At 48.9% G+C, this 27,059-nt stretch overlaps 1 protein-coding gene across 4 annotated transcripts in view; it reads left to right on the top strand.

Annotated features, from left to right (window-relative positions):
* The window catches only part of KMT2E (lysine methyltransferase 2E (inactive)), a 2,077,373-nt gene that overhangs the window by 1,395,476 nt on the left and 654,838 nt on the right, over nt 1–27,059 (top strand). For all 4 annotated transcript variants that reach the window (XM_085654164.1, XM_085654162.1, XM_085654163.1 and 1 more), the window contains one exon: nt 15,793–16,107. In XM_085654164.1, the coding sequence (XP_085510290.1) occupies nt 15,793–16,107 (315 nt within the window). The remainder of the gene's footprint in view (nt 1–15,792; nt 16,108–27,059) is intronic.

Genomic DNA, 27,059 nt, shown 5'->3' with positions numbered 1-27,059 from the left:
GTGTGCTTCGATGAACCATTTGGACTTTCCTTACATTCCTTGACTGGATATTAACATACCATTCATTACGTTTTGGCATGGAAGGTTTAACAGAAGAAACTGACGTCCGCACGCCAGAAGGGACTTGTATCACTCAGCTGACGTCACAACTGGAGTCAATGTCAATACGGAATCATATGACACCGTCCCCTGGCACTCAGAGGGAGTGCTGAAAAAAATTTCGGATCCAGACTGGCGCCTTGTGAGAATTAAAAAGTTGAGGAATCTGAGGCTAGACAATGTCAGTTCACACCCCCGCAGCCTCCAAACCCTTTGAGTTTGCTCTGCGACCATCATGGCCATCTTCTGCGGGCAGGATACGCCTTCACCTGCACCACTGGGAGTCAGCAACATTGGGTTTTAAAAAATTTCCAACGGAGCTACTCCCTCCACTTTCTGACTTCCCATCCACCAATGCTACAAACGTTCGACCAGCCTGCGGAGGACCATCTCTCCTTGCGTCCGTCAGCAACTGCTGGCTCTCTTGGCCAAGAGAGCCATAGAGGGGGCCGCCATTAGATGTAGGTCATGGTTGCTATTTCTGCCACTTTCTGGAGCCTTTGTCCTATCCTAGACTAGTGTCTTCTCAATCTTCCTGAAGAATGAGAAATTCAAGATGCTCGCTCATGTTCTGTTTGGCTGGACGCAGGATACTGGATAGTGGACCTGGACTTGCAGGATGCATGTTTCCACATCCCTGTCCGGCCTGCCCACAGACATTTCCCGTAATTCATGGTGGCCCAAGAGCACTTTCAGTTTGCGGTTTGGCCTTACCACCGCCCCTTGGGTGTTCACGTAAGTGATGTCAGTGGTTGCAGCTCATCTGTGGAGGTCAGGTGTTAGTCTTCCCCTACATCGACGATTGGCTGTCGAAGGCGGGCTCTCCCAAGAATTCGTTGCCCGCCTCCAGACTTTGGCAAACCTTCTGCACTTGCTGGGATTCATTATCCACGTACCGAAATCACACCTGACTCCCTCTCAGATGCTCCCTTTTAATTGTAGCTGTTTGCAACACAGTACAGTTTCTGACCTATCCTTCTGAGCGGCGAGTTCAGGATTTTTTAGGCTATAATACAAAGGTTTCAGCTTCTATCCTGGATTTCTGTGGGACTAACCCTGAGATCTTTGGGCCTCATGGCCTCTTACTGTTACTCATGCCTGTTGGATATGCAGTCTCGGCATCAGGGAAATCTCTCCGATATGGTTCAGATCCAAGATGGAACTGCAAAAGATCTGCGGTGGTAGCTTAGGAAACCACAATTGGGACAGTGGCAGACCCCTCCCTTCCCCAACCAGAGCAGACTATGGTGACAGATGTGTCACTTCTGGAATGGGCAGCCATCTGGGAGATGTGAAGTTCAGAGGACTCTGGTCTCAGGCGGAGTCTGAGCTCCACATCAACCTGATGGAGCTTTGGGCATTTCACTTGGCATTGAAAGCCTTTCTTCCTTCGATCAGTGGATGGCTGGTGCAGGTGTTCATGGACAACACCACTGCCATGTGCTACATGCAACTAACAGGGTGGGGTTGTGGACCCTTTGTCAAGAGGCTGTTTGTCTCCGGACATGACTGGAACACCAGTGCATTTTCCTTGTGGTTCAACACCTGGTATGCTCTTTCAATGAAAGGCAGACAAACTCAGCCAAAGATGCCTAGCGGATCACAAATGGCGTTTCCACACGAGGTGGGGCAAGGACTCTTTTAGCAGTGGGGAGAGCCTTTGTTAGAGCTGATCACCACCACATAAAACGCGCAATGTAAGCAGTTTGCATGCTGGAATTTCCAAGGCGAATCTTGCTCAGAGATGCTTTTCATCTCTGGTGGAGCTCCAACGTCTTGTACGTCTTACCACCCATACCACTCCTTCCCAGAGTTCTCAAGAAGTTCAGAAACGACTGGGCCCAAGTTATTCTTGTTGCTCCAGATTGGGCACAGGAATTTGGTATCCCAATCTGTTGAGCATGACTATTGGTCATCCGTGCAGACTGCCCCCTATAGAGGATCTTACACAAAGGAGGATTCTGCCACCGATCCTGCATACCCTTTACCTTCATGCGTGGAGATTGAGCTGCAACAATTGACAGCTTTCAACCTCATTCTGTCCCTCCTCCAAGTTGGCATACGCCTGCCGTTGGGATAAGTTTGTGACATGGTGTTATTCCCATATCATCGACCCTCTTTCTCACCTCGTTCTAAGGTTCTTCTGTTTGCTCTATTATTGGCCCATTTGTACTCTGGGCATAGTTAAAGGTTATCTGTCAGATGTTTTGACATGTTGGCATATTGGACCAACTTTCTAGTCACCTGTTGTTGCTAGGTTTCTTAATGGCTTGCAGCACGTTTCCCCCAGGCCATTCCTCATGCCCCAAAGGGACCTAAATCTTGTTCACACTTTCTTTTATGTGTGCACCCTTTGAGCCTCTCCACAGTATCCCTCTCAGGCTTTTGGCAAACAAAACTAACTTTCTAGTGGCCAGACATCAGCCAGGTGGGTAAGCTAATTGCAGGCACTCTTGGCTCAGCCTCTCTACACCACCTTCTACCTGGACCAGCTAGTCCTCCGGAACACTTCCCTCCTTCCTTCCGAAGGTTGTGACCCTCTTCCATGTGGTTGAGAACATCACTCTGCTTACCTTCTTTGCTCCACCTCGCCCCTCGAAGGAGGAGTAAAGACTCCACCATTTGGACTGTTGTTCTACTCTGATCGCATAAAAGATTCCCGGGTGGAGGATCAACTCTTTGTGAGGTTTTTAGGAGCTGAGAAAAAGAAGGCTGTGCAGAAATGGACCATCTCGAGATAGATAGTGCTCTGCATAAAGATCTACCATGCACTGTCCAAGAACCAACTCCCTGAGGTTTGATGTTCTCATTCCACCAGAGTTAAGGCTGTGACCACTGTGTTGGCACGTGGAGTTCTCTGTCCTGGTTATCTGTCTGGCAGGAACGTGGACATCTTTGCATATGTTACCAAACACTACTGCCTGGACATTCCGTTCTGTTGTGACGGGCACTTTGCCTGTTCGATCCAGCAGGATATTTTGCTTCAAAATTGGCTTTGTAGACCCACCTTCAGGGAGGCATTGATTCGGTATATATTCTGAGATCAGGAATCTGCAGCACGAAGTCGCTATCAGAGAGGTACTGCCTTATCTGGTAGAGAGTCTATCTAGCCGCAGATTCCCTTCCGATCCTCCCAGCTCTGCGAGCCTATTCCAGCGCAAGGGACACCCTTCTCAGGGCCTTAGTTTTTCACACTAGTGGCCAGTTCACATCATAGCTCGGCGCTCCTGGCTTGGAAGGTCGCGAAAGTAACTGACGTCAGCGTGCCAGGGTGGCGATCATATAGGTACCACACATGTGTAAGAAACTGGCTCTATATATACTGCACCAAAGTGAGATACAATGTGTATAAAGTCCAAGAGTCCCCAAAGGTAGGCAGAGGTTAAAGTTAGATAGAACCTTACTCTCTAATGTGGTAGCTTGGTCGAGCAGTAAGGCAGTATTAGAGAACAGTGTTAAGCATTTGATGTACACAGTCAGCAAATGAATTCACACACACAAGGACTGAACTCTAGGCCAATTGTTTTTTTATAAAAATATATTGTTGTTTATCCTTAGAACCAAGCAAGCCTGGTACAGATAAGCATTAAATACGGTTCAGTAATAAGTTATTGGATAAAGAACAGTTGAAAAATGCAATAGGAATTGTACATTGTTTGATTTACAGGGGAGCAGTAGTATGCAACACTTAGCAAATGCAGTACATTGAAATGAATAGGCTTTTTCAACAAATTGCAGGCAAGTTGCTTTTACGTTACTTTTTCTAACTCAGTGCTGGATGCCTAGATTCAGCACTGGGACATTTCCTGAAAACAGTTGAGAAAATGTGTTTTTGTTATTCGTGCAATTTTTAAAGAATATTTTCAGATTACAAAACTCCACAGTTAGAAACTTTTTGGAACAGTACATTGAAATTGAAATGAATGGGCTTCTACAATAAATTGCAGGTAAGTAATTTTACGATACTTTTTCTAACTCAGTGCTGGATGCCTAGATTCAGCACTGGGACATTTCCTGAAAACAGTTGAAAAAATGCGTTTTGGTTATTGTTTCGATTTTTAAGGAATATTTCAAGTTTTCAAAAGTCCACACAGTCGTTTTTTCGAAAGAAAATTGTCAATGTTATTCTATGGAAGAAGATCAGGTTATCGGTTTGCAGGTAAGTAAACGACTGTGGGAGTTAAGGTTCTGGGGTTAGACTCTGGGGTCCCCCAGGGTCAGTGATACACTGAGATTGCACCCTCAGCGGCAATAGGGCGGCCAGGTGGAGAGTGTTGAGGCCCAATGTTATCCTATTGAGGATAGGGGGCTTCCGGTTGGTGGCTGATGGCTAGAAGGCCACACGGCTGTGGGAGCAAAGCTCCTAGGGTTTAGCTCAGGGCAAGTTGGGGCCCAAAGTAGCACCAAAGGTGCACCCTCAGCGGCACTAGGGCGTCCGGCTGCAGGGTGCTGTTTTGAGTTCGGGTGTTCTGTTGTTTCCAATTGACAACCTCCGGGACAAAGAAATACTGCAGGCTCGGGGACGAGGATCTTGTGGGTGCGACCACCACTTCGAGGGGTAAGTTGGGATGTCGTGGGTTGGTTAGGCACCGTCGGTTTGGGCACACAAGGCCGTGGGGCATCGGGTGCAGGAGTGCCTTGGGACGTCGGATTTTCTTACCCGCTCTGGTCGCGGTAGGGGGGGTCCTCTGGGTTGAGGCTACAGGCGTCGTCGGGAGGCTTGAGGCAGGTCAGGGGTCGCTGGATCTCGGGTCAGGATCGCCTGGGTGGACCCCCTTGTGGTGTTGGTTCACTCGAGCTCTGGCCCGGGGTCGGTCGGTGCAGAGTGTGCTGGATTCGCGGTCTCTGGCTGGCACCAGAAGCTGCAGTTTAAACACGTCTGGTATTCTCGGGAGATAGAGTCCTTGAAGTGAAGGTAGGCAGGTCCTCCAGGGTTTGTGAGGTTGCTGGCTGCAGGACACCCCGGGATTTCACAGAAGCAGGTTCGAAGGGAGACAGGCCTGTAGGGCTGGGGCAAAGTCAGTGGGCGTCGTCCTCTTGTTAGCTCTGCACGGCTCTTTGGTCCTTCTTCTTATCTTCTTTTCTTGTGGTTTCTAATCTGAGGAAGCAGGGTTCAGGGTGCCCCCTAAATACTAAATTTAGTGGTGTTACAGGTAGGTAAAGGGCAGGGACCAATGGGTCCCTTCCCAGGGGTGGGTACACCCCCTATTCTGCCACTCTCCTGTGGGAGGGGGGCAGGAGCCTGTCCCTGGTTTGCTGGGTCCCCTCCATCCTCAAGATGGCGGGGGCTCGAGGTTGTGCTTCACCTCGCCTCCCCCACCTGAGGGGTGGAGTTAGCAGAGGTGGGCACACCTCCTTTCCTGACTTGTTTTTCCCGCCCCTTCTCCCGCCCAAATGGGGGGGGGGACCAGTAGACAACCCACAGATACCATCTTGCCTTTAGTTAGGCCCTTATGGATCGTTTCTGAGAAGCCTAGGAGAAATAGTCTATTTCTAGAGCAGCCGTGAGAAACTATTTATGTATGAATGTGTATTATTTGTAGAGCATAAAGAGCTATGGAATAGTCAAATGCTGAATAAGGGAGTGAGCTAAGATTCTGGATTGTTCACACCTGACTCCCACTCAGACGCTCCCTTTCATCTGAAACATCCTGCACCTATTCTCCAGAGTGACGAGTCCAGGATATTCAGGCTATGACTCGTATTTGTCAGCCTCAGTCCTCGATTCTAGTGAGACTGACTCTGAGGCTTCTGGATCTTCTGGCCTCCTGCATCCTGCTGGTATAACCTGCCCAATGGCATATGCAGGCTCTGCTGTGGGACCTGTAGTCCCAGTGGGCGCAGCATCAGGGGAATCTCTCCGACCTGGTCCAGATTTCAGAAGGAACTGTGAAAGACCTGCATTGGTGGCTAAACGTATCATGATTGGGTCAGCAGCGGATGCCTCTCTTCCCCACCAAGGTCTCACAGTGGTGACAGATGCATAAATCCTGGGTTGGGTAGGCCATCTGGGAAAGGTGGAGATCAGAGGACTCTAGTCTCTGTTGCAGTCTTAGCTCCACATCAGCTAGTTGGACTTCACTTGGCATTAAATGCCTTCCTCCCTTACATCCAGGGAAGGCTAGTTCTGGTGTTCAAGGAAAACACCACTGCCATGTGGTACTGCAACTAACAGGGCAGGATGGGATCGAGGACCATATGCCAGGAGGCTCTGCTACTCTGGACATGGGTGGAACATCGGGACATTTTCCTGGTTGTGCAACTCATGGCGGGGTCTTTGAATGCCATGGCTGACAAACTTAGCCATCGATACCTCTCGGATCATAAATGGTGTCTACATCTGGAGGTGGTGCAAGGTCTCTTCTGCGACTGGGGAGCACCTTCGTTAGATATTTTTACCCCCGCCGACAGTGTGCACTTTTTTGCATTTGAATTTCCAAGGCAGATCTCACTCAAAGATGCATTTCATCTTGAGTGAGGCTCAGAACTCTAGTATACCTTCCCACTAATACCATTTCTACGACAAGTTCTGAAGAAGAACAGGACAGACCAGACCAAAGGCATCCCTATGGGTCCTGATTGGGCAAGGAGAGTGTGGTATCGCAAACTCTTGAGCATGAGCATTGGTCATCCAATCAAGCTGCCTCTTCGTGAGGATCTTTGGTCGCAGCAACAGGGCAGGGTTCTGCACTCGAACATGCGCACTCTCTACCTTCATGCTTGGAGATTGAGCAGTGGCAGCTGAGAGTCTTTGATCTTTTCCCAGAGTTCTGTGAGGTTATCTTGGCAGCCAGGCATCCCTCCACAAAATCATATACTCTTGCTATTGGGACAAGTTTGTGGCTTGGTGCACTGACAAACATATTGACCCTCTTTCTGCAACATATTCCAAAGTGCTGCTGTTTGTTTTGTCTTTAGCCTGGCAAGGCCTTGCTCCGGTCATAATTAAGGGGTATTTTTCAGCTATCTCTGCGTTTGTGTGATTGCCTTACATCCCCTCCCTGTTCAAGTCACCTGTTGTGACACATTTACTGAAGGGCCTTAAACTTATATTTCCCCCGAAACCTTTTGTTATGTCCCAGTGGGACCGTAAAAGTGTTCAACTTTCTTAATGTGTTAACCCTTTGAAACCATGAATAGTGCCCCCTAAAACTCCTGGTGATCAACAATCTTCTTGGTGGCCATCATATCGGCCAGGAGGGTCAGCGAACTGCAGCCGCTTTCTGTTCACCCTCCATACGCCAACTTCTTCCCAGACAAACTGGTTCTCCGCAGCCATGCCGTCTGCCAAAGCATTGCGCTGCTGACCTTCTTTGCTCCGCCTCACTCAGTCTTCAATGTTTGGGCCCAAAAAGCATGGTTGTTCTACATCGATCGCACCAAAGAACACTTGGTGGACGATCAACTCTTTGTTGGGCTCACTGGAGCGAAGAAGGGGAAAACAGTGCAGAAATGGACCATCTCCAGATGGATTATAGTCTGCAGTAAGTAACTCCCTGAGTGCATGCGTGCGGGCTCATTCCACCATCGTCAAAGCTTCTACCACTGTGTTAGCTTGCGTTGTCCCCGTCCTGGACATCTGTCAGGCTGTGTGCAACATGGGCATCATTGTACACAATCACCGAAGACTCCGAGCCTTCCCTTTTCTGTGAACCAGTCTTCCTGCCTCAAAGGGTCTTTTAGGCCCTTAGTTTCTGCACACTGGTCAATCAGCCTTCTGACGTGGCTCCATGCTTCTGGTACTGAAATAGTCACGTAAACAAACTGATACACTGGGGGGGCTCCTATATAGGCACTGCACACTTCACATCCGGCATAGCTAATGCAGAGCCAATTAGCGCCACCTACTGGTGCACAGAGGTACTGCTCAAGATTTTCCTGATCCAGTTTGACGCCTGGGAAATATTCTAACGTAAGGAATCTACAGCTAGATAGATTCTCTACGAGATAAGGCATTACCGGAGGTAAGTAACTTGTTCTTCTTTACCCTGCGGTTTCCACTGCAATGGGCACTAGTCCATCCTACTATGACTGTGCAGACTGGCCCATATAGACCCCTTTCCGCACATCACTCAGTGGTAGCAATAGCGAGCAGTTATAGTCTTCTCTTAGAGGTGTTGTAGGGCGGGTTGCTTCAAGCAGACAACTCGCCAAACATTGTCCAGCCCAGTGCTTGTCTTTCATAAAAAGAAAACATATTAGTACAAACCACAATATGCAGATACAAAACCTATTGGCATGGAGCCTTCTGTACCCCAGGATCAGGGTTCCATCCTTCCTGCCTTACCCCTCGCCGCTCCCTCTCTCCCCTAAACTCTGGGTTGGATCTAGTGCGGCAGGTTTTAGTCACAGGTGCAATGCTGCCCCTCTTTTAGAGGAGTTGTGCTCAGTTAACAGTCTTAGTCTACCTATTCATATCATAACAATGTGAGTCTGGGAGGAGAGAGGATGTAGCCTTCCGGCTAGAGCGGTCGACCTCGGACCTGGGGAACCTGGTTCGAGTCTCGGCAACGACGCTCAACATCCTGTGATTCTGGACAAATAACTTAATCTCCCCGTGCCTAACAAAAATTAATGTGTTCATCTGTAACGAAACTGGTGCTCATGTAAAGCGCTCTGATACCCGATGTCTCAGGTCTAGTTTGCGCTATATATAACTCTAAAAATATATATAGATACGCCAGTCACAAGTGCTCGAGTACTTGGGCCCAATTGTCAGATGCTTGGATAAAATATCCTGTGAACTGACAAAGTTTCTTGAATTGTACGAGCTGTCTGAAATATCTTATAATTGATTTGTCCCAAACAAGCTTTACTATTTTAATATTCACTCACAAAATTGTTCTTGTCTCTACCTACGAGCGCTTTTCTAAATATATCTCTTCTATAATATATGATTAACTCACAGTGACCAACTATGAATATGTGTGTACTTTGTCTTCAATGCCTATAACAAGTGGAACTTCTCTGTAAGCCTCCTTTAAATTTGCCAATATACTGAAAAAACTCCTTTCAACAGAATAATTGGATGCAACTTAATTAAATACCTAGATTCTGAGGAATATAGGGCTAGGCCATTGTTTTGACAATCCAGTCATCAGAAACAGCAGCGTAGGCCACAACCCAGAGTCTGTTCTGGCATGCAGACTCCTGTGTCATTAATGGTCTCCATCTGGTTGCAGACTTGCTTTTGGACTTGTGGTGAGTTGGGCAGACGATACACAGTTAAAGTCCACAGGGCCGCCGCAGGTTCTTCTTTATGTCGGTGCATATGCACAGGTCCAGGCATTTGTCACAGCAGCTTACTTCGCATCAGCCACAACTTCAAGACTTGCAGCGACCCTGTCTGTTCAGACAGTGTTCAGAACAGTGTCACGGTGCAGGTGTCTTGTTCATCACATTAGAGCAGTCCACACGGGCACACTTGAAGGCAGTGCCAAGATACAGGACGCTTACGCAACACAGCCCTCTGGTCCAGGAAGCAACAGAATTGTTTTCTCTGTCAAATTTCTCTGGGCAGACAAATCCTGCATTCTAGAGTCAATTGCTTCTGCTTGACTTGGTCAGACGCACTTCTTCCCATTCCCCTTTCTGGTTAGACAGTCTAGCCTACAGGCTCTTCAGAACAGGGATATAGCTCTTCTTTCCCTATCAGAATCCTGGTGATGTCACCCCATCGCTGGCAAGCTAATTGTCAAACAGAACCTAGCTCTGGTTACACACCAGTCCTCTAAATACTCTGTGGAACACTCCCTTCCTTTCTGAAAGAGAACTAGGAACCGAAACCACAAGTGTGTTCCCACTTTTATACAGTCAAAGCAGACAGGGGATGTGCATATTCTGTGCACTCTCGGAACTAGTTTGGGTTGGTTTTTGCATGTGTTTTTCCACTCTTCTTCTAGATGCAGACACATCAAAGCAATGATCCACTATTTTGAAGCGCCCATAACTGAAACACAAAATGTTGTGTACATTCTGCACCTAACTATCCACAGCCACACTGAACGGTGATCAGAGAAGAGACAGAAGGCTGACATCAGCTAAAGGACCCTTCACACACAAAACAACAGGAACTGCTCTCCCAACTCTCACCTTCACCAACTACTAAATGACAGTGCACAGGAAGACTGATCAGCAGCCCTGTTCAGCAAAAGGACCAAATTTAATTTCTAGAGGGAGCCCTGTCTCCTCCTCCTACTCTCTCTAGGTCTTCTCCCTCCGGCTTTAGCAGTTTCCCACAGTCCCCCCTTACTCTGGTTCACTTGTACACATAATGCATGCACCACACAGTCAACACTTGAAAATATGCATATCATGCACTGCGATATAAGCACTAAGACCCGGGTTAGCACATAAAAGCAGAACTTTACATGAAGGGGGTCAGTAGGCTCCAACTCCAGTGATGTGGACAAAAATATCTGGTCATGACTACTGAGTGACAAAACATTGTACCATCACAGCACTACAATGCTGAATCCATGGCAAGAACAGTAGTCCACTGTCATACAAATGAGGACTCATTTTGTGCGGTGCCACAAGGCAGATTCGGGACATCCCTCATGTCAAGGGATAGGCCTAGTCCTTCACGCCCACATTAAACTAGCATATGGCTAGGGCCAAAATCAAAATCACAGGATACCAGATATTCGCAGTTGGGCACTCAGGGTAAAAGAACACGACTGTATACGATGCAGTGTACATTCCATCTTAACAATGCCATTACCATTCCCTACAGCTATACTTACGCAAATCCAATAGAAATTGTTTGCGTTTACCTGGATCTTCAAAAATCTCAAAGTCTAATAAAAAAGAAAAGACTGTTCAAATCCACCCAGGATGGAGGTTTGGGCTTTTTGCATGTAGAGATTACATTAAGCCACACAACTGAGACCCTTAATAAATCATACCACTCTCTAAAGCCAACGACTGTGACAACTCTCTTGTAATGACCAATATAGATACACTTCAATAGTACACTGGGCAACAAAAGAAATAGAAAAGCTGTAGCAACTGCAGTTGACCCTCTCTTAAAAGAACAACGCACAAAAGGTTATCTCTGTATTATACAGACTATTAGGTAACCTACAACAAACAGCCAAACCCTCATATGTATTCATATGGGATACCGAATTAGGAATAAACATCACAGAAGATACCTGGCTGAGCATATGGTCTAATGCTGCCAAATTGTCACTATGCAGTCAACATTAGGAGAATAGCTACAAAATTCTATTTTAATGGTACTTAACCCCAATCTGTCTACATGCAATGTTTAATTTGATGGTACCTGTTGGAAGGGGAAAGGATAAAGTAGGACAGTGGCACATATATATAGTGGTCACGCAGCACCATATAAGTGTTTTGCAAAACATATTAGAGCAAATCAGAACCATAACTGAAAATGTGATCCTGGTTTACAACCTTTGATCCGCTTATTTGGTGACATTGGCAACAATTTAGAATTCCCACTCACCACCACAAGAGGGGAATCTTCTTGCTCTCATGGTTTTGGCTGCAAGGCTCTCCATAGAGCACTTTTAGATGCTTCCCTCCTCCCCTCCCTTAAATATGTGGTGGTCCAAACAGTGATCAATTCAGTCTATTGAAGAACTAACAGCAATTGTAAGGAACTGACTGAGTACATTTGAAAAAAATGGCTCCCTTTTGTAAAAAATGCTGACCAGCACAGGTGAAGACCAGAACTTATGTCAGTGGTGCTGCATAGGTCAGACATTTGCAATCCGAGTTAAACCGCCAGATTAACAGCTCAAGCCAACACAGTCAGCACCTCCTGCTTCCACATCCTACACATGCTGCAAAAGATTTTCAAATGGTTGCCTCAGAACACCAGACAGCCCGTCACACAAGCACTCGTCACCAGTAGGCTGGACTTCAACAACACTCTGTACGCCAGAATCTCCAGGCATCTCATACACAGATTTCAGACCATCCAGAACACAGCCGCAAGACTCGTACTCGACCTCCCACGCCGCACCGCCATCACACCACACCTCAGGAAGCTACAGAAAGCTCTGCACAACACAGGACCAGAATACCTGAACAGCTGCTTACACTTTCACCAACTCTCCAGACACCTATGTTCTGCATCATTTGCACTCGTGCACACTACCCATATCAACAAAAGCAAAACTGGAGGTTTGCAAGAAGCTAAAGACCTGGCTCTTCGTATAAGTACCTTGGGACCACACATCAAACACCTTGCCCAAGCGCCGGGATACCCTCTCGGGTGATTAGTGACTATACAAATCAACATAACATTGAAAATATCAAATAATGGTGAAGTTGAATAAATCATCTAAAAAAAAAAGTTACATTAAGAACATCCCCATGGTTCACGTAGGAGAGAAAGGAAAGGAGCTTTCATTGGGGTTTATGTATTCATTATAAAAAAAAATTAAAAAAAAGTTCTGAGGCAAAAATCATACAAGACTCAATATCTGTTATAACTGTGCCAAGGAAATGCCATCGTTTAGTCCTGTTATGTGGGTTTAGAGTTTGAATACCCTTCTTTGTTCTTTATAGAACAGCATCCTACTGGCTGAGCCATGATCAATGTGGTGGCTGAGCCATGACCAGTGTGGTGGCTGATCTATGATCAATGTGGTGAGGTAAGGTTTCAAGAATGACCCAACTGAGTTCATTCCCATTGTGGCCCTTCTCCGTGAAGTGTGCTGTAATTTTAGTGTTTTTTCTATGACAATGTATGTTACTACAACGCTCACCTATCCGCACTCTCATTTTCCCCGTATCTTTCCTACATACAGAAGGCTGCAGGCACTTGATAACGTAGATTGCATACTCTTTATTGCCATTTGTTGTATTTACGGATCTCCTACGGAATTTGCATACCTAAATCGATAACTTTTGTGACTTCTGTTAATTTGCAGACACTGCAGTTGCCACAGGTGTAATGTCATTTACAGGTGGCAAAACCTATATAGCATGCTTGTTATTGGGCATGTTTTTTGGCCTAGTGTTTACCACTTGATCTTTCACATTTCGTCCATGTTTAAATGCACCTACGTGTTTTTCAAAGATGTTTCTTGCCAGTACTGGCAGGCCATTACCCTTAGGGCATCTGCACTATCAGTGGGTGAGGGTCCAGCGTCCTTCAGGAAGGGATTTCATCCAAAATACCATTTCATGTTGGTCACACTAGTTCAGGAATAATCTTTTACGATCTCAGGCCTCTCATAACGTAGTTTTTCCATAGATAAAGCCGGGAGACTGCACGATAGACCATACAATTGTTTATTTCCCCCACTGGCCTTTGGAATCCTATTTCCCAAACTCTCCTTCAACTGTAATAACAAAATTAAAGTCCACGCCTGTAGTTCTGTCGGCAGTGCTCGAGCATTCCAGATTATTTCCCGATATACAGCGGCGACATAAAAATTGTAATTGGTGTTCCCAGTTTTATGTTTTTTTTTTTTTTTTACGTTTGTGTCTGTATTTTTTCATATTTATTTATCAAGAATTCGATCTGTATTTATCCCTATAGTTATTTTGGATTTTGTGTAAAAAAATGAAGCTGAAACTAGTATATTTCCACATGTATTTAACTGATAAATGTGCACTCGTACTTTAAAGCCTAACAGGTTTAAATGATATGAATAACCACACATGATAGAGCAATACATCTAGATGAAAACATGCACTTTTAGTATCAAACTTATTCACATCAACTGCTGTTAAAACCTCATTACTATTTTGTTTACCAATTTACGTGTCAATCCGCACATTTATTGATGTGGCAGTCCTGAGTGACAGCGTTTAGAATCACTGAAACAAATAACCTATTTTCCGTTTTTATCTACATTTGAAAATAAATACTGACAAGAATATACATGTTTTCTCTATGTATTTATCTGTAAAAATGGAAGGAAAACAGGGAACCTTAATAGTAATGTAACAATTGTAGACGCATTGTTATAGAAGGGGAAAAAATGAGGCTTATGGTCACTTCTAGTATTCTGAAATATTTTGTAAGAGCCACATAAATAGCGTTTATTTAGGAGTGTTTGTATTAATCTGTACATTATATGGGCTGTCGGAAGAACCATGGGTTACTATTTAGACTGAAGTTTTTGCTTGTGTAAAACAAACAGCCAAACCCTTATATGTATCCATATGGAATATCTAATTAGGCTTAGACATCACAGAAGATTACTGACTCAGGGTATGATCTAAGGCTGCCAAATCGTCGCTATGCAGTCGATATTAGGAGAATAGCTACATAATTCTACTGTGATGGTACTTAACCCCAATCTGTTTACATGCAGTGTTTAGATTTGGTGGGACCTATTGGAGGGGCAGAGGAGAAAGTAGGACAGTGGCTCATGCATGGTGGTCATGCAGCACCATATAAGTACTTTGGAAAAACATATAATAGAGCAAATCAGAACCATAACAGCAATTGTGATCACGGGCTACAACCTTTGGTCCAATTATTTGGTGACACAGTGACCTATTCTGAAATCCCACTCACCACCACCAGAGGGGAAACTCCTCGCTCACATGGTTTTGGATGCAAGGTTCTCCATAGAGCTCTTTCGGAAGCTTCCCATCTTCCCACCTCCCCTACCTTAAATGTGTGGTGGTCTAAACTGTGGTCAATTCGGTCTATATAAAAACTAACAGCATTCGTAAGAGACTGACTTGAGTGTGTACATTCGAAAAAACATGGGCTCTCTTTTGTAAACTAGTATTGGCAGTGCCAATAGGTCTGGCTTTAAAGGAATGTTGTATGGTAATGTGAGGCATTACATGTAAATAGCATGGGAATGAAAATGTATTTGTGCTGAAGCAAAGAACTATGGAATACTTTTGTTTTTGGTTAAAAGGTCAGCTGACAGTTGCACTGTCAAGCCAGACCTAAAAATCCATGTAGGTTAATGTCAGCCCTCCTCCCATTTGTGCTGCTGCCAGAGAAAAACAGCATAAATTACCTAGGTATCTAAGACTCTATAATAGCAATTCAATTTTGTGTGTGACCTTGAATGTTCATCCTTAGGCATCTGGATAAATAAACAAAATGATTGCAGCTGAGTGGAGGGCACACTTTTTTAACGTGTACTCCTGGCTCCCAAAATGTGGGTAGAGCCAAGGTCCCTTTCTAGTGATGCTCATATAATTGTCTGGCGACATCTGCGCTATCAAGCAAGACCATAAAAATGCTACCGAACACAAGCGGAGCCCAGGACATATGCCAGTGGTGATGCATAGGTCAGAAATTTGCCGTCCGAGTTTAACTTCTGGATTGAAAATATTCAATAATGGTGAAGTTGACTAAATCATCTCAAGAAAAGAACCGAATTTAAACTGACGTTTTTGCATTTGATTACATTGGGAAAGCAAGCCTTTTAACCTTATGAGGTAAATGGAAGAAATAATTAGTATATGCTACTTGTTTATGTTAACAAAGTATAGTTATTTTGACTATATACTTTATCTTTCAGTACAGTCCATTTTTTTGCAATATACATAATTTGCATTCTTTATGAACATTTACTAATAAAGAAAACAGAATTACTTCCATCTACAATGGATTGATGTCATCATGTTTGGTCTGTTAGCATAGTTTTTAAAGTTTTAATATCTTAGGAGTGTGTTGTTAAAATGAAGCATCATTAGAAAGGTAATATATTAAAAATATCATGTAATGTTTATCAGGAACCAACAAAGGAAGAAACGGCCAGCAAACCTACACCTGCCAAAATTAATCGAACCAAGCAGAGAAGAAGCTTTTCTAGAAGCAGAACTCACATTGGACAGCAGCGACGGCGACACAGAACTATTAGCTCTTGTTCGGATATCCAGCCGTCCTCTCCTGATGTGGAGGTCTCTGTGCATCAAAATGAAATTGAGAACATTGATTTCCTACCAGAGCCAGAAAGTGAACAAATAGCTATTGACCCAGAAATTGTGTCTGAAAACGAAGCCCCAGAGCCCAGTAAATGTCAGGGCAAATACCCTAAAACAAAAAAGGTATGTCACTATTTTTGATTCCAAGACATGGACAACGTTGTTTTGTTGAATTTATATTGTTATTTAAAGAAGTCAATTCCATACTTTATAAAAAAAAAAGATTGACGATGGAACAGCACAACATTTAGAAATGCATTTTGCATTTTCAGAAAATTACATTCTTGGCATCCAGTAAGTGCTTGCGCACAAAAAGACATTGTGGAGGTGAATGTTACTTGCCCCTAGCCATATGTAAGCCAATAACATAGTAATCAAATAGTTAAGGTTTTCAGTTGACATGTTCTAGGCATTTTCATAGGTATATATCAACGCTTGCTAAGCTTGGATTTGGAGGGTATTGGTGTTAAGTTCTGGTGGTATGGTTGAGTGGATGATTCTGTTTGCGAACGTGTATGGTTAAGTATATTTGGTATTCCAAAGGGGATCTTTTTCTGACTAAGGTCCTGGGCTTTCGTCAGGGTGGGATGCAAATAATTCACTTTCCCCAAAGACGGGAGTGCAAAGTGGACATGCAATTTACATGTATCACACTGCAGAATCTTTGGGAACAAGTCTAATACTTACCACTGTTTTCTACGAGAAATTATGTGGGAAAGAAAACGAGAAAAAGGGAAAAAACACATATAAAAACACACTTTGTAACGTATGTGTGTTAAAGCCAGAGGGAGGCATATTGCTGCAGTGAAGCTTCATGATGTTGTCCCCCTTAAGAAGGTGCCATGGAGGTGCCTCGTATTGTGTTTAGAACGCCAGTAAAGGATTGTGATCTGATCTGGTGATCAAAAAATAATTTATACCAGTGAAACACAACCACAGTTGTTCAAAATCGATATGGACTATGGGATGAACATACATGCATAATTACCTTCATTCATGCCATTCGCAATTAGAATTGCTACACAGTGTCACATATACACACAGAACAGTCTTAGTATTATATATATTTTTTCAGGCGTGAAAAAATGTTGGTGTTTAGTTTAGAGTCATAGGACCATCACATCCTCCCACCCTACTATAGTTTTTTATAACCTTCCTTCCCACTCTGCTAATTAAGAATACTTTAGGAGAGGGGGAGGAATTTTATCTTTAACGTTACACCCCCATACACAATATCTTCATAAGTGCTCCCTGAAATATGGTTGAGCCCACCCTGACCTTTAGGAGTTGGGTTGAGCCCTATGATGAAGCATGTCACTATTAGAGTGAGAGAGAGCTATAATGAGAAAAGGGTCTCTCTCCCTCCCCACCCTTAAATTTGGGGGTGAAACTAGACTAGGGTTGTTTGACCTCATACGCTGCACTTTTGTTTGGAGCACCCCCTCCTCTAGTTGTCTGTCTCTCTCTCCCCCTTTCTCTCTGTAAGAAACCATCCTGGTTCTAGAACGGATACTTAGTAATTGTTGCCAATATCCTACATCCACATCTTAGCATGTCGATAGTGTCGAGTACCTTTATGTTGATGACACCTTATGGTACTATCAGTTAAGCTTTGAAAAAGTCCCTTTATGGGGGGACAATTGACATAAACATTAGAATGCCTTGATTAATAGCGTAGCTTGTCCTTCTGCTCGCTCTTTTCTCAGGTTATGCAAAGTTGTGGAGGGAAGTGGCAGAAGCGGGGCTTGGGTCAGGAGAAAAAAGGAAGGCTTCTCCATGCCTCCATCTATAGCTCCCACTGTCACTCCCAGTGAGAATCTGACCCATGGGATGTGGGAGAAAAATGCATCTGTGACCCCTACTTTTCCATCTGACTTTCCAAATCAATGTGACACAGCCATAGAAATGGCAGGGACTGTGCAGGTTTTGTCCGCCTTCTGTTCTGCAGCTCCTGCTGCTTATGTGAGGCAGGTACTGGTAGAGCCCAACAGTAACTAATATGCATTGACATTAGGAACTGGGATAGAAGGGAGGAGGAAGCTACCTTTATATTTTCTCTTGGATTAAACTGATTCATTCTGAACATATGTGATCTTTCCTGCTGGATGATATATACCTCAGCAGTCATTTTGTTTCGTCACCCCTTGTTTCGTATGCATACTTCTCATGTTTTGCTTTATTCTCCATACAGCTCTCACATATTGTAAGAGCTTGTCACATTTCATGCTGTACCTTTGTCTACCTCTGTTCTATAATTCATATTATCTGACAGAGACTTCTAGCTGCAGATTCCGTACCTTAGAATATCCTCAGGTGTCACTCGATCCATATGATTTTTGAGCGGTAACCCTGAGCAACGGTTAGTGGCGTCGTTCGGCTCCATATTGGTGTCGAGCGCGCTGGAAGTGACATGTGCATTACCTATAAAGGTGCCATCCCGGCGCGCTGACTTCAGTTATCTCCATGCCAGATAGCACAGATCCAGTCTGAGCTACTCTCCGTCATTGTTTGACTGGCTTTTTTCCCGACTTTGCCAACTCTTTTTGAGAGATTTCTCTCCTAGGGGAGGATGTCACCCAAGAAACTGGCTAGTTTCAAGCCACGTGGCACCTGCCACAGAGAGATGTCTATTGCAGACTCCACTTGGTGTGTTTGTGGTGCTTGGAGTGTTACCACAGCTTCAATACCTGTGAGGACTGCAGTGCCATGCATGCAAAGGCTCTGAGGGAGCGATCCTTCAAGCTCCTGGCCGCCTAATAACCCCGGGACGTTTAAGATCTTGATCACTCAGAAGTCCCGGGATCATTCGCTGAGCCTCACCTAACAGTCATCGTCTCACTCCAAATCTTCGGGGAAATCGGATAAGTCCCACAAACACAAAACATCCAAGAAATCAAAGAGGTATTCAACTTCACCACACCCATCTAAGTCGTCTGGTGAGGCACAAGAGAGTCTGCTCTCCAGTCCTCACACCTCACCTGAATAAGGGATCTGAAAGAAAAACGTAGTGATAGATTCCTTACCTTAGAATTACATCCAGGCATCAGACTGGATCCGGAAAGTTTTCTTCAGCAGTACCCCCTGCGCGTCGGTAGGCGTCATTGTGCCGCTCCACGTGCATCGTTGGCGTCGTCGACTCCGGAATGACGTCGCTGGAGCTACTTAGACGCGCCCACGTGCACTGACGTCAGTTCTTATCTTTTTCCGCGCCAGCAAGCGCAGATCTGGGAAGAGCAAGTACCCACAGTCACTTTTTGACTGAGTTTTTTTGAGGCCTTTTGTCTCAATTTCTTTGAGTTGATCGACTCCTGGTGTCGTAGGGATGCCCGGCTTTAAGAACTATGGGGACTGTCACCGCATGAGGTCGGTGAAGGACCCACACCGCTTGTGTCTCTATTGCCTGGGGCGCAACCACGACTCCAAGTCGTGCCCTGGCTGCCAGGCCATGGCGCCGAAAACTTTGCGGGAGCGGTCCCAAAAGTTAATAGAAGTCTGGCATTTGGCTCCGCGCCGCTCAAGGTCCCGGTCCTGTGGGAGGTCGAGGGACCGGTCGCAGAGCTGTCACCATCGTTCCTCTGAATCTAAGTCTTCGCACTCGGGGTCAGGTAAGTCGAAGCATTCCAAAAAGAAGTCAAAGAAGCGTTGTCGCTCCTCGACTTCCCCTTGCCGTCGCGGCTGAGGGTGCGGGTGGTGCTACCCCCGCGGCTCCCGCGGAGCCTGCGACGTCGCCGCCAGCCTACCCACCCTTTCTGGGTCCGTCAGCGACGCCTGCTCAGGTGCAAGAATTTCTTGCTGCCATGGCCCCCCTCTATGGGCAGCCTGGCCCCGCCAGTGTGCCCACGGGCCCCGCAGGCCCGACCAGGGGTTCTGTCCTTCCATCGCCGGTGGCTCCGGCGTCACCAGCGCTGCAGGACCCCTCGGGATCGGACCACGGTCGACGCCGATTGACCTTGTAACACCTCCACTGCCGTCGACCCCACCGGCACCACGTCCGATGTCGCCCGCTCCTCGGGACAACGTTGTCCCCAGTTTCAGCCCGGACACAGTGCCGGATCGACGCCGTGCGGCACCAATCCCGACGCGGCCCTTTTTCCCCTATGTCCGTCCTCCTTATTTCAGCTGTTTCACAGACTTTGGAGGAAGGGGAGGACTGGTAGGGGTCTGAGGATCCTCTCACACAGCAGTGTGATTATGATCCGGACTGGGTAGAGGATTTGGGGGATGCCAGTGGTCTTGACACCTCACCTGACCTTTGTATGCTGTCTCCTACCGTGGCTAAGGAGGAGGGAGCCAGTTACGCAGTGGTAGTACGTTGGGCAGCTGAGGCCCTCCACCTCGAACTCCCTACGGTGGCCATCAGGTCTAACCTCCTGACAGAAGTGCTTCAGCCGGTGGCAACCTCTTCGGAGCCGTTGCTGCCTATCTGAAAGAAACACGTTAGTTAGATTCCTCACCTTAGAATATCCCCAGGCGTCAGACTGGATCCGGAAGATTTTTCGTCAGCAATACCCCTTGCGCGTCGCTAGGCGTCGTCTGCGGCTCCGCGTCCGTCGTCGGCGTCGTGCGCCGGAATGACGTCGTCGGAGTACTTAGACGCCGCCCTCGCGCGCTGACGTCAGTTCTTCTTTTTTCCGCGCCAGTAAGCGCAGATCCGGGAGAGCTACCCCTTTAGTCACTTTTTGACTAACTTTTTCGATCCTTTTTGATCTTGTCTCGACTCCGGTGCCTGTAGGATGCCTGGTTTTAAAGCCTGTGCTGACTGTAACCGCCTGATGTCGGTTACGGACCATCACCGCCGGTGCCTTTACTGTTTGGGCCTCGACCACGACGCGGAGTCTTGTTCCGACTGCAAGGCCCTGACCTCGAAGGCTAGACGGGAGCGGTCCCGTAAGCTTCTCGAGATTCGCCACTCGGCTCCGCGCGCCTCTCGATCCCGGTCCAGGAGGAGGTCCAAGGATCGGTCGCGGAGCCGCAGCCGACGTCACCATCGGTCGTCGGGATCCAAGTCTTCGGGTAAGTCGAAGCATTCCAAGAAGTCAAAGAGGCGACACCGCTCTTCGGACTCCCCTCGCCGGTCGCGCGACTCGGCCGAGGGTCAGGGTGGTTCCACCCCCGCGGCTCCGGCGGAGCCGCAGGCGCCGCGCAAGTCCCCATACCCGCCGGTCCCTGGGACTGACGCGACGCCGGCGGAGGTCAGTGCCTTCCTCTCGGCCATGAGGAGCCTGGCCCCGCCGTCGACGCCCGCTGGTGCGCCTTCGGGCCCCGCGGACCCGACAGGGCTGCCTTGCCTGCCGGTGGCTCCGGCCTCGACGCCGCAAGCGCCCGAGGGACCCGTTCCCGAGTCCCCGCCGACGCCGGTCGACCTCGTCACGCCTCCTCCGCCGGCGTCGACACCGGTACCACCCCCGACGCCGACTCCGCTCGACGTCGAGCCTCAGTTCAGTCCCGCTCCGGGCCCGGTGCCGCTACGGCGTCGATGGACGCCGCGTTCGGCGCCGCTAGAGACTCCTTATGTCTACCGCCCGGCTCCGTACCTTCCTCCTGTATACCAGGAATCGGATGATGGGGACAACTGGGAGGGATCCGAGGATCCTATGGCCGCTCAGGCTCAAATGTCACAGGACTGGGCAGATGAACTGGGGGAGGCCAGTGGCCTGGATACCTCTCCGGACACTGGATTGGTCTCTCCTCCGACTGTGGCTTCGGAGGAGGGCGCAGCTTTCTCTGTGGTGTTGCGCAAGGCAGCCACAGCCCTTGGGCTCGAGCTACCTGCCGTGGCTGTGAGGACTAACGTCCTCACTGAGGTGCTTCAGTCTGCAGCAAGCTCCACTGAGCCTCTGCTGCAATTCCATGAGGCCCTCATTGACGTTCTGCAGGGCACCTGGTCCAAGCCCTCCACAGTTCCTCCTGTGGACAGGAACGTCGCCAGGCGCCACCGCCCTGCTCTGGGCGACCCCAGTTTTCTGTCCCAACACCCTACCCCCGAGAGCCTGGTTATCCAGGCCTCTACCTCCCAATCCTCCTTCCCGACCGCTCCGCCGGACCGGGATTCCAAGAGACTGGAACAGTTTGGCAAGAAGCTGTTCTCTTCCCTTAGTTTGGGCCTGCGGTCTTTGAACACCGCCTGTCTCTTGGACCGTTATTCCCACTCTCTGTGGGATGCGGTGGAGGACGTGCTGCCCCTGTGTCCGGAGGAGGTCCAGACACGACTTACCCAGGCTCTGGCCGATGGGAGGGATGCAGCACGGCACGCTATCCGATGTGGGCTTGACACTACGGACTCGCTGGGTAGGGCAATTTCTACCACAGTGGCGCTTAGACGTCACGCCTGGCTGCGGTCCACGTAATTTTCGGGCGATGTCCAGAGCACTCTCATGGACATGCCCTTTGATGGTACTCGCCTTTTTGGCGAGAAAGCGGACAGTGCGCTGAATCGCTTTAAGGACTCCCGGGCTACGGCCAAGTCCTTGGGCCTCTCGGCCCCGCGATCGCAAACTTCCGCTTTTCGCCCCTTTCGTGGCCAAGGAAGGGGTGCCTCCTCACGTGCGCCTAGCCACCAGCTGCAGAACCAACCTGCTTGCGGTCGCGGACGTGGTTTCCGCCGAGGCGGTTCTGGAGGACGGCGCGGTCAGCCCACATCCACCCCGGCAGCATCCGCCTCAAAGCCTTCCTAGTCCGAGCTTTCAGGCCCATTCCACGCCAGTGGGCGGCAGAGTTCGCCATCACCTGCTCCACTGGCGGTCCATCACATCGGACAGGTGGGTGCTGCAAATCGTCCGAAAGGGCTACTCCCTCCCCTTCGAGACGACCCCTCCAGCCATGCCACCACAGCACCACAGTATCTCGGGGGATCATTTGAATCTTCTCCACGAGGAAGTTTCGGCCCTCTTGGCCAAGGGGGCCGTCGAGCGCGTTCCGAGCCCAGAAGTAGGTCGTGGTTGTTATTCCCACTACTTTCTGGTTCCCAAGAAGGGCAAAGGGGGCCTACGCCCTATCTTGGACCTCCGGAACGTCAATGCCTTCCTCCGGAAGGAGAGGTTCAAGATGTTAACTTTGGCTCAGGTTCTGGCTGCCCTCGACCCTGGAGACTGGATGGTAGCGTTGGACTTGCAGGACGCATATTTCCACATCCCCGTCCTGCCGGCCCACCGGCGTTACCTGCGGTTCACGGTGGGCCAAGAGCACTTTCAGTTTACCGTGCTCCCCTTCGGCCTCACCAGTGCCCCTCGGGTGTTCACGAAAGTGATGGCGGTGGTCGCAGCTCATCTGCGCAGATCAGGGGTTCCAGTCTTCCCCTATCTCGACGACTGGTTGTTGAAGGCGGGGTCGCCCCAGACAGTCGTCTCCCACCTCCAGACTACGGCGGATCTCCTGCATTTGCTGGGATTTTCCATCAACGTGCCGAAGTCACACTTGAGTCCCTCTCAGAAGCTCCTCTTCATCGGAGCAGTTCTCGATTCGGCGCAGTTCCGGGTCTATCCACCGGAACAGCGGGTCCGGGATATTCAGGCCCTGATTCCCATCTTTCGGCCTCTATCCTGGGTTTCGGTCAGGCTAGTGTTGCGGCTTCTGGGGCTGATGGCCTCCTGCATCCTACTAGTGCATCACGCCAGGCGGCGCATGCGGGCTCTGCAGTGGGACCTGAAGTTTCAGTGGGCCCAGCATCACGGCAACCTGTCCGACCATGTCTTGATCTCGGAGGGCACTGCACAGCAGTTGCAGTGGTGGCTCACGGACCGCGATTGGGTCATGGGCAGAAGCCTCTCCCTTCCCCAACCGGAGCATGTCGTAGTGACGGAAGCGTCCCTTCTGGGATGGGGTGGCCATATGGGAGAGGCGGAGATCAGAGGCCTCTGGTCTCCGGCGGAGTCTCGTCTCCACATCAACCTGTTGGAGTTGAGAGCGATCCGGCTTGCACTGAAAGCCTTCCTTCCCTCTGTCAGGGGCAGTGTCGTGCAGGTGTTCACGGACAACACCACCGCCATGTATTGCAACAAACAGGGCGGGGTGGGGTCGTGGACCCTTTGTCAGGAGGCTCTGCGCCTCTGGACGTGGCTGGAACACCAGGGCGTCACCCTAGTGGTTCAACATCTGGCGGGCTCTCTGAACGCCAGAGCAGACGAACTCAGCCGCCGGTGCATGATGGATCACGAATGGCGTCTGAACTCCGAAGTGGCGCAAGGTCTCTTTCAGCAGTGGGGAGAGCCTTGGTTAGATCTATTCGCCACCGAAGAGAACGCGCAATGTCAGCAGTTCTGCGCGTTGGAATTTCCAAGGCGGCACTCGCTCGGCAACGCTTTTCGTCACGAGTGGAGTTGCGGTCTGTTGTACGCCTTTCCGCCTATACCACTTCTGCGCAGAGTGCTGAAGAAGATCAGGCACGACCGGGCCCAAGTCATCTTGGTGGCTCCGGATTGGGCACGAAGGTACTGGTATCCCGAGCTACTCAGTATGTTGACCAATCCTCCGATACGTCTGCCCCTTCGGGAGGATCTTCTGTCGCAGCAGCAGGGGACGGTCCTCCACCCGAACCTGTCCAGCCTCCACCTCCATGCGTGGAGATTGAGCGGGGGCAGTTGATGCCATTTGACTTGCCTCCTGAAGTCTGTGATATCATTCTGGCAGCCAGGCGTCCCTCCACAAAGACGTTATACGCCTGCCGGTGGAACAAATTTGTGGCATGGTGCACAGCAAAGGCTGTGGATCCCCTTTCCGCCCCTCTTTCTGAGGTTCTCCTCTTTCTTCTTTCTTTGGCCCGGCAGGGCTCTGCCCTGGGCACCTTGAAAGGTTATCTTGCTGCCATCTCTGCCTTCTTGCGGCTTCCTGATCAGCCTTCTCTTTTCAAGTCCCCTGTGGTTACACGCTTTCTAAAAGGCATTACTCACACGTTCCCTCCTGTCCCTTTTGTAATGCCTCAGTGGGACTTGAATCTGGTCTTGACATTCCTGATGTGCGCTCCCTTCGAGCCTCTTCACAATTGTCCTCTTCGCCTTCTGACTCTTAAGACTGCTTTTCTGATAGCCATCACCTCGGCTAGACGGGTGAGTGAGCTCCAGGCTTTATCTTCAAAGCCTCCTTTTCTGTCTGTTCATCCGGACAAGGTTGTCCTTCGGCCTTGTCCCTCCTTTATTCCGAAAGTGGTGACTCCATTTCATCTTGGGCAGTCTGTCCCCTTGCCCACCTTCTTTCCGCCTCCGCATCCTTCCAAAGAGGAAGAGAGGCTCCACCGTCTGGACCCAAAACGTGCGCTCTCCTTTTATTTGGACCGCACAAAGCAGTTCCGGGTGGACGACCAACTTTTCGTTGGATACGTGGGTGCTAAGAAGGGGAAAGCGGTGCACAAACGGACCATCTCTCGGTGGGTCGTTTTGTGCATCAAAATTTGTTACTCTTTGGCTAAAAAGGACCCTCCTGTTGGGCTGCGCGCCCATTCTACTCGGGCCACGGCGGCTACTACTGCTTTGGGACGAGGTGTCCCTTTGCAGGACATCTGTCAGGCGGCAACGTGGGCTTCGCTACACACGTTTGCCAGGCATTATTGCCTTGACAGCCAAGTCCGGAGGGATGGCTTCTTTGGCCGTTCTGTCCTCCAGGACTTTCTGGTGTGATCTTGGTTCGCAGACCCACCACCGGGGATGGTATTGCTTGGGTATCTATTCTAAGGTGAGGAATCTAACTAACGTGTTTCTTTCAGATGAACAAGTTACTTACCTTCGGTAACGATGTATCTGTAAGAAACATTAGTTAGTTAGATTCCTCACCGACCCACCCATCCTCCCCGTTCTGCGAACTGACATCTAGGGTTAAGGTTATCCTTTTCAGGCCCCTAGATTTTATTTTTGGCAACAGTGTCGGTCTTTGCATGGCTCTGCGTTCCTGGCGCGGAAAGCTATGTACAAGAACTGACGTCAGCGCGCGAGGGCGGCGTCTAAGTACTCCGACGACATCATTCCGACGCCGACGACGGACGCGGAGCCGCAGACGACGCCTAGCGACGCGCAAGGGGTATTGCTGACGAAAAATCTTCCGGATCCAGTCTGACGCCTGGGGATATTCTAAGGTGAGGAATCTAACTAACTAATGTTTCTTACAGATACATCGTTACCGAAGGTAAGTAACTTGTTCTTTAATGATGCACTTTCTGACGTCCTTTTGGGCACTTGGTCCAGGCCCAACACAGGGGCTCCTATGGACAGGAACGTGGCCCGCCGCCATCGCCCAGTTTGGGCGACCCCCTCTTTTTCTCCCAACACCCCACTCCTTGTCCAAGCCTCTGCTTCCCAGCAGAGTGCGTTCCGTTCCGCACCCCCGGATAGGGAATCCAAGAAGCTGGAGCAGCTTGGTAAGAAGCTGTTTTCTTCTGCCAGCTTAGGGCTGCGATCGGTGAACACTTCATGCCTCTTGGGCCGTTATTCCCACTCTCTGTGGGATACGGTTGCGCAGGTGCTGCTCAACTGTCCGGAAGAGGCACGGACAGTACTCTCTCAGGCTATAGCAGCTGGCAGAGACGCAGCAAAGTTCACCATTCGTGGTGGGCTTGATACCGCCGACTCGCTGGGCAGGGCGATTTACACGACGGTGGCGCTTCGACGCCACACCTGGGTGAGAACAACTGGCTTCTCAGGGGATGTCCAGAACACCTTGATGAACATGCCCTTTGATGGCATTTGCCTTTTTGGCAATAAGGCGGATAGTGCGTTGGAGAGGTTTAAGGAGTCACGGGCTATGGCCAAGTCCCTGGGCTTGTTGGCCACTCACCCTCCTCCACCTTCCGCTCCTTTTGTGGCCACAGAAGTAGTGCCCCAATACGTTCGTTCCAGAGCCACAGGCCTGCGCAGCAACATTCTCAGCGCGGCCGCGGACGTGGGAACCGTTGAGGCGGTTCTGGGGGTCAGCGGGCGGGTCAGTCCACCTCCACCCCCGCAGCATCCACTGCAAAGCCTTCCTAGTCCGACCTTTCAGGCCCATCAAACGCCAGTGGGCGGAAGAATTTGCCTTCATCTCCCCCACTGGTGCAACATTACTTCGGACAAGTGGGTGTTGCAATTTGTCCGAAGGGGCTACTCCCTCCCCTT

Source organism: Triturus cristatus, chromosome 4_1 (genome assembly GCF_964204655.1).
Source record: "Triturus cristatus chromosome 4_1, aTriCri1.1, whole genome shotgun sequence".
NCBI lineage: Eukaryota > Metazoa > Chordata > Amphibia > Caudata > Salamandridae > Triturus > Triturus cristatus.
Note: the sequence above shows the minus strand (reverse complement) of the source record. Positions and strands in the feature narration are given on the sequence as shown.